Source organism: Lepisma saccharinum, chromosome 10 (genome assembly GCF_977018435.1).
Source record: "Lepisma saccharinum chromosome 10, izLepSacc3.1, whole genome shotgun sequence".
NCBI classification, from domain to species: Eukaryota; Metazoa; Arthropoda; class Insecta; order Zygentoma; family Lepismatidae; genus Lepisma; species Lepisma saccharinum.
In genome coordinates, this window is record NC_139238.1 from 86,121,164 (window position 1) to 86,134,219 (window position 13,056).

Here is a 13,056-nt window from a genome sequence, read left to right on the forward strand (position 1 = left end):
TTAACAATAACAACCACTCACTTAGGCATGGATTAAACTGTGTGCCAATAATAAATGCACTAGCATGGAATGTGTTTGTGATTATTACAAAGTAACACAAACCTGGCATTGTGTTTTGCAAAGACTTTTTGAATTGAAAGATTGTGCACATGTATTTATATATGTATGTTCGGTATAATGCCAGTGTTTAGTTAATAAACATTTGCAACATGTATTTGATAGATTACTTTGATAGTATACCAATACATCCAGATATATCATGGTTGAGCACTTTGCACTAACAAATGTTGAAACTGAAACATTCATTATTGCAGTAACATTTCCCTACCTATTCATATTACCCTCAACTGTATTAAATTTGTTGTACATAAAGAAACAAATTCACAAAAATATAAACTTTATTGTAAAAATCAATAACAAACTGTACAGTTTTAAAATGACACTAAATATCCAATCATGGAAGACACAAACAATACATGTTAAACTTTTTCTATTATAAATAAGTATGCAACTGTTTTCACTAAGATATAACGATTATAATTATGATTTGTTGCCTAGTGTTATCAACCCACCCCATCCTGAGTATTTTGTCGGACTCTAAGCACTGGAATTTGTAATTACAGTAGAACGTCGATTATCCGAAGTAATTGGGGGACATGGGTGTTCGGAAAACTGGTTTGTTCGGATAATCGAACTGTACATGTTTATTTGCCAAAAAGAAGTACTGTACAGTAAATTTATTCATAAAAACAGGCATCTCTTTAAGTATGTATTACAAAGTAACGTACAAAGGCAACTTTAGTAGGAATATATAGTATGTGGTACAGTTTATTAAACAAAAATATGTACATATTACATACGCATTTTGCATGAACAATACACACAGTACACAAAATTAACGTTTAAAAAAATCCTTTATTTTGGTCTGTCTAAGCAAGCCTACACGCTTACGAGCAGCTAAGTCACGTACTTTTTACATTACAGATATCTGAAAGTGAGCGAGTACACAGTTCGGTTAAGCGGTCGTTCGGTTGACCGACGTTCGGATAATCGACGCTCTACTGTATTTACATTTACTTGAGAATTGTACACTACAAAATGACAATTATCAATATTCCTTGAATACTTTTTGGATGATTCTCAGTACAACTTTTCATATTTATTCCAAAAAAATAAGGAAATTAAAATCCATCAGCCAATGTCTTTCAATATTATTTAGTAAAACTATCATTTAGTTCAATTCTCGAAAAGTCACACATCATGCACTTTTTCTAGCAAGACAACATGCCTCTACCGTTTGCTTGCAAGATATGTAAACATTCTCATTTGAATTCATGTATTTAAAAATATTTTTGGGTGACAAAGACTTGTTTATCCACTGAATTGGGACTTTTATGATTCTTTCACAAGGCAAGGAAGTCAGAAATATTCCACAAACTGCATGCACCTGCGTAACTACTTTCTCCTTTAGTCTGGAAAGCACTCAATGCATTTACACACTGAACAGATGTAACAATGCACATTACAGGGAAAATTAGCTCTAGTAGCATGTAATGTGTTCTTTGATCTAGTGATCCATCATTCCGATATGAACTGACATACTGGGTGTTGCTGTCGATTGGGTGTGAAATCCTCCTTACGTGCACAAAGGAAATGAATTATAAAAATGTATTTTTTCATACAGCATGTATCATAATAGAGTAAACAAGTTTTCAGGTATATTATCAAAAAAAATATATCTGAAACACAACAATGAGGTTTGTTGTACAAAACGAGAAAATCTTCAAGTATTGTTTTTCAAGTATTGAGGGGGGGAGCCCGTAAAAATTCCAACCTTAGATTACCCACTCCAGAAATCAAACCCCTGTTTCCCACATGGCAGCCAGACCACATATCACAATAAAAAATGCAGCTGCTTTGAATGTATAAGATCTGGGTCTGAAACTCGAACATGACATTTTCACCAGTATTTTCATCACAAAGCAATCCAGACATTAAAAGTGTATTGTTAGAACATGCCCTACTGAATTTGTGGGTAAAAAATACACCAAAATACAGAAAAAACATGAATTCGTTCATTGAATGTGAGGGCTATTTTTTTTCACCGCCTGGACAATGTCCACGAGAGGTAAACGAAATGTTAACCAAAATATGTAGTGTCATTTCATGCTGGGCCTACAGTTTAATGTACTTTTGTATGTTTCATTCATAGGCTCAACCACTATTAAGTTTCCATCTGCTGAAAACAGACTGCAATGAGATTTAATAGCTTTGGATGAACAACAAAATTCCCGTGTAGCAAAATGGTCAGCACTCTTGCTTGTTTTCTATTGAATCCCTGGTGTTTAATGCCATACACTTGTCTGATAAAAAAAGTGTGAAATTATTGACAGATGAAATTTTTGCTGAAACCAATATTCTACCATCCAATAAAAGTCTCTACATGTACCTTGAAGAACACAACTGGTTCATTACCCTCATTAATTAATGTATGTAACAGGAGACTGCATGCATTTTGCTTTGAAACAGAAACTAACATATACTTTATACAACCAGGATATACAATATCAATTGTATGTTTATATGTATAAAAATAACAACAAAATGGTAGAATTTTGACATAAATTACAGGTATATTTGTGTAAAAATATCAGTAATTTCACTGATAAACGAACATGCATATATCGGCCAATACTGATGATGTACCAATTAATCTGTTCCATCCCTTAAGAATATAAAACATCCAACAACACTGCATTATGCAAAAGTTAGGTACACTTAAATTGCAACTGATTCTATGGGTATAAGGAACAGCAACAAATACAAAACAGATTAATCAAATTTTCAGAAATCAGTCAATAAAATTAAAGAATAACAACACTCTATATGTCTTGTTAAAAACAGATAAGTTTCTTATTCATAATCAAAACAACTTCGGTTGCAGTCTCTAACACTTTTACATACCATTTGGCCATTCTTATGTCGCTAAATAATGCCAATATTTTCAGCTCTTTTCCATAAAAGACAATGTCTTCAAGAATATCATGCTTGTTATTTCGCAAAATATGAGCATCTTAGCTTCACATTTTTCAGATCTAAAAATAATGTCCGAGTCTATTGACCTCGACATGATATATCCACCAAACATTTACACTTGTAATGTAGTTTTTTTCCATATGTATATAAACACATCTATAAAATGTTTGATAATAAATAAAATTAGAAACTTGTATAATGTTTCCTTCTGAAATAATAAAGCACTCAGATTCCTTTTTAAAAATAGAACCGTATAAAGCATCTCACTGACTGACAACTCGTTGGTTCAAGATTCACGAAACAGCTTTTCGTTAATAGCGACGACGATAATTAGAATTATGCGCATTATAATAACCAGGGTTATCATAACCTGGTGCAGGATAACCATTTGCATAATAAGGATATTCATCAATAACTTCTCCTGAAATAAAAAAACAATGAAAATAAAAATTACTTCCACTCTACAGGCATATGATTTGATGTGTTTCAAACATAAGAACAAATACTAAAAGATACAATTCCAGATATTCTACAAGGAGTGTGAAATGTTTGTTGAAGATTTTTCAAAATATCACTTACTCGTATTCTTGTTATTTAGCATCACTTTTTTCCTGCCATTTTTGGCTAACCGCAACAATGAGGATGAGTGACAAGATAAATTTGATCAAGGGACACTCACAAAGAACACCCATGCTTAAGCCAGGATTTGAACTTGGGACCTCTAGTGTCGTATCGTAGTGTGCTAAGCCTTGGTAAAAGGAGTGGGAACGTAGAATAAGATGATTAAGAGTGTCGGAAGGGTAAAAGTGGATGGCTTTGTTCTTGAATGCCAATACATGATTATCACGATGACTGAATGGAAGTCATCATGCAGAGTTCACAACATTGTGGCAATAGCTACAATGATTATACATTTTGGAAGCATTACTATTTAAATTTGCTTCTTATAAAAAAATGTTTTTATTATGATTTTTTAACCAAACATATGCCATTATTACATAACTATGTTGCAAAGAACTGTAATTTAGAAAACTTTGCTGGCTAAGCACATTAGTTTGTTCAACGACAATATGGTTTGAAGTATAGGTTAAAACTAAACCAATAATAAAAAATTTAAAAAAAAACTCTTGGCAAGTGTTTAAATCCTAACAACACACACCTCATTTATTTGGAGCAGTAAAATAATTAAATATCTAAAAACTAAAACCAAGTCAAAAAGACCTGTTTGTTAACCGGGCAAAACTCTGTGGCCTAAAAAAAAAATCCTTAACCCTGGATCGAACTGAGACCCTTTAGCTAAGCTCTTGGTCAGAATCAATATGAAATGTGGAGGGTAGGAAATATACTCTTAAAGCATAACTCCTAATTCAATGCAGTTAAAGTGTACACACTACACCCTCACCTGACCAAATTCTAGTAACTCCACTAAAATTTGCCTTTTATAATAAAAGGGATGAGGCAAAAACTCATACTTCTATCTTTTCCATTGTCAGCAATCTTGTAAACTTTTCTCTGTTCTTCAACATTTACATAAAGCATGCACCGGTATAGTAATGGGACCAAGCCCAGGATCGCTAACAGCAAGCGCTACCTATGGCCGAGTGTGTATAATAAGGAGCGCAACCGTAACTGCTTCGGGGCATCTAATTGGACACAGCAACACCGAGGGATGGACAACCACAAAAGCTGACGATTTTCTCCTCATCAGAGGTATTAAATCAAATTTTGATCACTAGGATCAAAAAGGATACATTTCTGAATTTATTTGCTCACTTATTAACTTTCCTAATTGTTTCATGTATGAGCATATTCTTAATTATCGTAATTGGCTATTTACAACATTTTATTCACTCCTATAATTTTTATAATCTTCCTTTATGCATTTTGCATTTACTATAATATATATAATCACTCTTCTCCGCTCCAAGTTTCTACAATGAACTCTGCTCTTCTTTACATGGCACGCTGCCATCTATCGTCGCTCTCAGGAAACATTTCTTCTTTGCATTTCTCATTGTGTCGTCGGAACTGGCACGTGACTCAATATCCCCCTCCTTGAGAATGAATAATTTATATATTGGAAAATTCATTTGTAAATGTATAAATTTTTCCCTCGTTCTCTGTGGCTTCTCTTACTGTTTCTACTCTTTATTAACTAAGCTCTTTTTTACTTCCTCCATGCAGTTGTACCTCCTGATATTTTCCAGGTTCTCTCTATCTTCGTTTCTGTATGCCTTACTACCGCAGTGTTCTGAAACAGGTTCATGGCCTCGTATGGCCCTTCATATATGAAAAACAATTTCTTGATTGCTTTCTCTGATGCTTTCCTCATTGGGTGTGTTTTGCAAAATACTAAGTCTCCCTTTTTTAATCTTATTCTCATACCATTCTCTGCTTTCTTGTTTGTCTTCTTCATTCTCTTAATGTACATGTCTAGTAATACTTCCTTAGCCTCTTCTTTGGATATTATTTCCCTCGGCCAATCAAAATCTTTGAAGATGCTAGGTTCTTCCATATACCCCAGAAACAATTCAGCCGCACTCTTCTTTGTTTCCTCAGATATAGAGTTGTTCTGTTAATCAATCTTATGGCTCTGTTAACTGCTGTGGACCACTTCGTATGATTGTCATGACCAGAGGCGTGGCGTGCACGTAACCGCTGTTACCGTAGGTAACAGCAAAATATAAAGAATTGAAGAATCTGTCTTAAAATATTATTACATACATAAACTGGTAATATTGTCGTAAAGTAAATATTGCAGACACATTTTTCTGACACCGGCAAAAGCGAAGAGGAGGACTGTTCCGGTACGCTCCTGAGGCAACATGAGGAAAGGGCCCCTGAGCCCACGCAAGGAAGACTTCGCGTTGCGGCAAAGACTGTTATGGCGGGAGGAGGAGGTTTCAAAAGAACTAAGATGGCAACAGTAGTACAACTGGACCTCTTGCAGTGTAAGGTTCCGAAGGAAATATTGGCTATCGGGGAAGCACCGATGCTGAGAGAGGAGGGGGCAAGGCTTCATGTGTTACAAAAGTAAACAACTGTTGGCGGGAGGGACTGTGCAGTGCGAGTTTTTTGAGAGTGGTGTCTTTAGTCTTTGTGTTGTTTTCGTGCATTGTCAATTAATAAGTGGAATGGAGCTTGCTCCGAGTTCCGAGGTGGCGAACACTGTGTGTAATTGTGTGACAGAAGATATTTCTGTAAGTATCAAATTACGTATTTCTTTATTAGGTTAATGTTTATTGTGGCAACAACCAATGTTTGCGATTTCACTTGTGCTTAAGCCAACATTTTTTTTTCCTGATTAATAACTTTACCAAAATCTAGTATCGAATTGCAGTCGTACCAGAATAATATTATACGAACTACTTGGAAGACATGGATGGGGAGGGGGGGCATGAGGTGGGAAGGCACCCAAGTCTTACGGCTCGTCCCTTAAATGTCCTACTGATAACCGGTAACACTTTTAAAAATCCCCCGCCACGCCACTGGTCGTGACATAACATTCTTAGATTTCTTACTATTTCCCCATTATATCTCTCTTATCGGGTTCGAACTTGGATGATATCTAGTAATGTTTATGATTTTGATACCTTTCAACTTCAGATAATCTGATAGTATTCGGATACAAATTGTGTACCATTATCAGTGAGAATTTTTAATGGAACTCCATGATGTTTGACAAACCCTTCTTCTAAATATTTTACTATCTCCTTTGTTGTAGCCTTCTTGAGGTTATAACATATCACAAACTTACTGCATACGTCGACGCATGCGAGAATATATGTAAATCCTCATGATCTTGGGAGAGGTGCAATCAAATCAATAGATATCATATCTAAAGGATTTTTTGCAGTTATGTGTAACTCTTCTCTTTTTATTTTTATCTTTGAAGGTTTAGTTTTTATACAAAGCATACAATCTCTTACATGATCCACCACGTCTCTCTTCATACGTTTCCAGAAGAAAAATCTCCAGGCGAGTCTCAATGTTTTATCAATCCCGAAATGACCAGACTTCTCATGCACTTCTGCAAGTACTTTTTCAATTAGTGCACCAGGTACACAGAGTTGTTGTGGGAAAATGTAGAATTGGCGAAAATTTTACATTTTCCTGTGTTGGGACCATGAAGATTGAATGTATAATACAGAAAAACATGAAATTCAGAAATGTAAAATCTGGGGGTTCCACTGTATGTTGATACTTCCTCCTGACCCTTACTTTCATTGTCCAATCCAAACCATAGTTTCCTCCATGTTATCAACTGGATTACAAAGTTAGGCTTTACTTCTTGTATTCACAGATTCCAAATCAAAAATGCAAACTGGCAGTTCTTAGATAGTTAAAGAATTTTCAGACAAAAATAAATTTACCTGTGACAGTTGTGATGAGGGCGTTAATGAAATCCCCCACCCACGTGTAGGCATAGAGTGTGCCCACAAGAATTCCTGCAAGATGGCCGATAAAAGAAGCATTAGGCACAAGCAGATGTATCAGAATCAGTTCCACCCATGCTGCATAGTGCATGGGAACAGAGATTCCAAAGTAGACAGCATTGTAGGGAAGGTCCTTCGTTGTCAAGACTTTCAAGGCAAACAACACACCTGTAAAGAAAATCATGTGAGAGGTTCGTCTTAATATTGACAAAAATACTAAGGCCGAGGCAATGTCCACACCACAGCGGATGCATTTAGTGATTTCAATAGTGATGCATAATCACTGTAACACTTAAAAGTGGTGATTACAGAGAAACGTAGTACTCACGGTTTCCGCAAAGCTGCTTGTTCTATTAATTTCAGTGGCCACTGCCACCATCCTCATTGGAACTTGTTGCGACTTGTTGCTTTGCCAACTCAACAAGTTGCAACGAGGATGGTGACAGGGGGCCACGAAAATTAATAGTACAAACTAAAACAGCTTCGCGGAAACCGTGAGTACTAAGTTTCTCTGTAATTATTTACTATCATGTCTCTCATTCCCGTAATACAAAAAATTAAAAGTTGTGTTCAGAATATATGTGTAAATATAAATACTGTGTAGAAGTATTCAATTGCAATGAAACATATCAATCTACCAGAGTTTTGCTTAAAAATATAGTGAAACATCAATTTCACATTCCCACTTTATTACACATAGCAAAATGTTATAAACAATTTCCTCGATTTCATGTTTCCCCTGAAAAACGTAAAATCAAGATCGCACTGTATTTGAAGAATTTACACAAGTGAAAATCAGAATATTAAAATAGCTATCGTTTCACTAAGTAATAAAGACCAGTTTTGGCATGTACTTACTTTGCTCTCTAGCTTTCACCACATCTTGTGGCTTCCTCAGGAGATAGGACAAGAATAGTCAAGATTTAAGACATGGGAAGGTAAGTTAAGGTTAGAAAGTGGCTGGCAACTGACTGTCCTATCCAGTATGGCTGCCTGGATGAAAGAAGTAAAGATGGCTGTACTTCCTCTTGGTCATTTGTTTATTGTGATGTGATTGTCTGCATTCCACACAGAGAAAAAACTACTAACAAAAAGTGCAATGTTTCTGTGTGGAATCCAGACAATCGCATCACAATATACAAATGACCAACAGGAAGTACAGCAATGTTTACTTCCTGTCATCCAGGCAGCCATACTGGATAGGACAGTCAGTTGTCAGCCACTTTTTAACCTTAACTTACCTCCCCATGTCTTAAATCTTGACTATTCTTGTCCTATCTCATGAGTAAGCCACATGAGGTGGTGAAAGCTAGAGAACAAAGTACGGGTAAGTACATGTCAAAACTGGTCTTAACACTTTTCCTGGCGTAGACAGTTTTTACACCGAAGAGAATCCAACCTTTCTCTGGCGTGAGCATGTTTTCACGCCCAGACACATGTGCTTCGTCTGAGCTATCCTGCCACCTAGCAGCTGAACACGTGATTGCGAAATCTTTCGCAAGAGTTGAGGGAAGATCCCTCTTGACCTTGGAAACGTTTGAGTCATTGTTTTGTGAGGTGGAAGTCTATTTTTATCCCACTGCTGTTGTTATTGTGTTCCAGAGCTCCGTGTGTTTGTGACAGACTAAAGGAAAGAAGAATGGCATCTCGAAAGGGAAATCGGACGATCAAGTTGCAGGACTTTGAAAGAGTAGTGAATGAAATTTGTGCTGATGAAGAAAGTGAAAATGAAATCTATATTCCCGAACTTGATGAAATTGAAGATGTAATATCTTCCAATGGATCAGACGAACTGGCTGTCTCTATCCTGGCGGGCAATTTAAACAAAGTTAACCTAAAATGCATATTTATTCTTTTTGTTTGGCAACAGCAACAAAGAGGAAATATTTTTTTGTTAATCACGGTCATGTTTCATGTCTGCCCGCCAGGATAGAGACAGCAAGTTCGTAATCTTGCCACCACGGAAAGAGCTAATTACTTAGTGAAAGGATGGCATGTGGTGTAAGTTATGCCTTATCTAGCTATAACTTAATTATGAGATTCACTTTTCCCACACAGTGTTGGTGCAAAATTAAATGGAATTACTAGGGTGGAGCCAATACCGATACCTATCAGAAAGAATTGGTTGGAATTTATTTACTGATACTGCAAGATACTTTAGATTTGCACTCTAATTATCCCAGAAATAATGCAAAATTCAAAGTTCTGTTGTGTAAAATACCTGTTGTGTAATCACAAAGTCCAGTTTTTCACACACTACTGGTGCAAAATAATAAAGTTCTCTATTATTTTGCACCAGTAGTGTGTGAAAAACTGGACTTTGTGATTACACAACAGGTATTTTAATATAGAGGTGTAATTTTTTATTAATTTAAAGCAAAACTCTGGTAAACATGCATAATTGGAGTGCAATACTTATGCAATTAATCAATATTTTGAACAACTTATAATTCTTACAATTTAAAAGCATCAGTATTTGTGGGAATGAGTATGAGTTTATCCTTAATAACTAAATATTTTGCATAACTTGCTGAATGAATAGGCTGCCCAAAAGTATGCTGCATTATTTTGTGGACTATGGGAGATAACTGGAATTCGGAAAAGTATCAGCTGATATCATTGAAATGCCTACAAATGACGAGACTGTTTGCAGTAAAGCCTCAATGCACAAGCTATATTCGGCATAAAATTTGAAATTGCACACCATTGTAATAATTTTACATCTGTACATTTTACATGCGAAATCAACACAGCCCCCAACCTGACCATCACCAATTTTCATGAAATTCTGGGAGTTGAAACTATGCATGGAATTTAGTAACTATCGAAATTTTGAGTTTTGTTTGTCTTGTAATTGTTAAATTATTCAAGGTCAAAGTTCGCATAAATTGCTCTTTTTGAGCCCGCTTAGCTGTACTAAATGTGCTGTAACTCCACCCCTATTTTACCTAGGAAGCTCAAATAAAGTTTACTGTACAGGGAATTCAACAAGCTTTCCAGTGATATATAACAAGTCTACCTTTGGATAGAAATATAATTTTGTCACGTGACCTTGGCCTTTGACCTTGAATATCTCAAAACATGTCATCACCACAAATCATGAAAAAAAATATATTTGGTCCCTCATGCCATACTCTAAAACATATCAAAATATGATTCTGGGACTGCAATGGGATCAGAACATACAAAATAATGTGTGTAACTATGTGACTGATAAAAGCCTCATTACATGAACTACGAGGAGTCAAATTTCCCTTAACAACCCCCTACAAAATATAAAGGAGTTATCCTGGGTATAATTGGTCATGAAAGAAATAGGTTAGGCACAGGGAGATCCCTAGCCGTGTGTGTCGAGCGCAGGTCCAGCATATTGTTGACCGCCATATTGAATTCAACGAAAAATTTCAAAGGAAATGGGGCGATTTGATATATCAGATCAGGCTAGAATTTCACGAGAAATGAAGTGACAAAGATTTTTCCAACATATATTTAACCAGCAAAAAGTTATTACTGCATGCTTGTAACAATTTTCTCCTTTCCGAGGTGTTAAAAACAAAGCATTAAAATGCTCCTAACATGTTAGGAACTCATCTTAATCACGCTGACATCTCGGGAGAGAAAGAAGTATACGTAGGTACGCAACACTGCATATGATTTTAATCAGCGACATAGTTGAATAGTGAAGAATATTGGGAAAAGTATCTCAAACAAACACTTCCTTTGGAATGAAAAGTCTTCAGTGACAAGGATAATTTTTATGTTCATGGTGAAGTTAATAAAAAGAATATGCCTTTCCTGTGATTTGATAATCTACAGTAGACAGATCCCAGCCGAATGGTTGTTGCTGGTAAGCTAATGATGTGGTATAGTGTATGGAGAACGGGAATGGTTGGTCCATATTTAACAACGGAACCTTAAAGGGCGAGAGCTTCTTGGATTTGTTAAGTGAACATGTTTTTCATCCTTGCTTACGGGATATGGCACTTTTCCAGAGTTTTGAAACAGGACAGAGTGTGACCACACTATGTGGACATTGTGGCAATTTCTTCATGGTAAATTTCTAGGTAGATTGATGGGTAGATGGGGATCTATTAAAAGGCCTGCACATTCCCCAGATCCAACATCTTAGGAGGACTTTTACCTTCAGAAACATTTGAAGAGAATGGTGCATTCACTAAAAGTCTGTGATATTGACCATCTGAGAGAAGGCATAGTTGCTGCTTGCGATGATGTTGCACCTAATACATTGCCAAATGTTCTATGTGAGTGTGAGAGACGTCAACAAGTGTGCTCACAGTAACATTGACAAGATTATAATGTGCATATATCATAAGTCAAAGATATGCATATAACTTTTTGCTGGCTAATATATGTTGGAAAAATCTCAGTCACTTCATTTCTCGTGGAATTCTAGCCTGATTTGATATATCACAACACCCCATTTCCTTTGAAATTTTTCGTTGAATTCAATATGGCGGTCAACAATATGCTGGACCTGCGCTCAACACACACGGCTAGGGATCTCCCTGTGCCTAACCTATTTCTTTCATGACCAATTATACCCAGGATAACTCCTTTATATTTTGTAGGGGGTTGTTAAGGGAAATTTGACTCCTCGTAGTTCATGTAATGAGGCTTTTATCACTCACATAGTTACACATATTATTTTGTATCTTCTGATCCCATTGCAGTCCCAGAATCATATTTTGATATGTTTTAGAGTATGGCATGAGGGACCAAATATATTTTTTTCATGATTTTTGGTGATGACATGTTTTGAGATATTCAAGGTCAAAGGCCAAGGTCACGTGACAAAATTATATTTCTATCCAAAGGTAGACTTGTTATATATCACTGGAAAGCTTGATGAATTCCCTGTACAATAAGCTTTATTTGAGCTTCCTAGGCGAAACAGGGAAGGAGTCAGAGCACATTTAGTACAGCTAAGCGGGCTCAAAAAGAGCAATTAATGCGAACTTTGACCTTGAATAATTTAACAATTACAAGACAAACAAAACTAAAAATTTTCATAGTTACTAAGTTCCATGCATAGTTTCAACTCCCAAAATTTCATGAAAATCGGAGATGGTCAGGTTGGAAATTGCACATATCTTTGTTGATTTGGCATGGAATGACTCATCTCTGAAACTACGAATTGTAGTCACAAATGGAATATTGATTTGTTCAGTTCAGATCAGGCTATAATGTCATGCTAATAAAAAACACATGTCAGGAGCATTAGTTGAGCCACAGCATGGTTCCAAAGTCACATACACCTACTGAGGGGCCACAATTAAAGTTGTCCTATTCCGAGCCTTCTGGAGCCTGTTCGAACCAATGGATTGCACTGAAACTTGGTAGATAGGCTATGGAGACAAATGCAAATAGTTCAATTTTTAATCACCAGGTGGCACTGAAGTACTGCAGTAATAAGCACCAGCAATTTGAGTTCATGTCGATACGGCAGTGTTCAGTACGTGCTCCATCAATGTGAATGAAGCTTTGGAAATGTAAGACAGCGTTATGAATGGTCTCACAAAGCATTTTTTGTGCATTTTAGCACCACATTTCAACCTGGTGGTAA

The 13,056-nt window shown here is 36.1% G+C and overlaps 1 protein-coding gene across 1 annotated transcript in view; it reads right to left on the reverse strand.

The window, feature by feature from the left end:
* Positions 1-380: 380 nt before the first annotated feature.
* The window catches only part of LOC145994007 (rhomboid-related protein 4-like), a 33,914-nt gene continuing 21,238 nt past the window's right edge, over positions 381-13,056 (reverse strand). Inside the window, exons 4-5 of the mRNA XM_083130076.1 lie at positions 7,410-7,640; positions 381-3,457 (exon numbers count right to left, since the gene is read on the reverse strand). Of these exons, the coding sequence (XP_082986202.1) occupies positions 3,348-3,457; positions 7,410-7,640 (341 nt within the window). The 3' untranslated portion in view covers positions 381-3,347. The remainder of the gene's footprint in view (positions 3,458-7,409; positions 7,641-13,056) is intronic.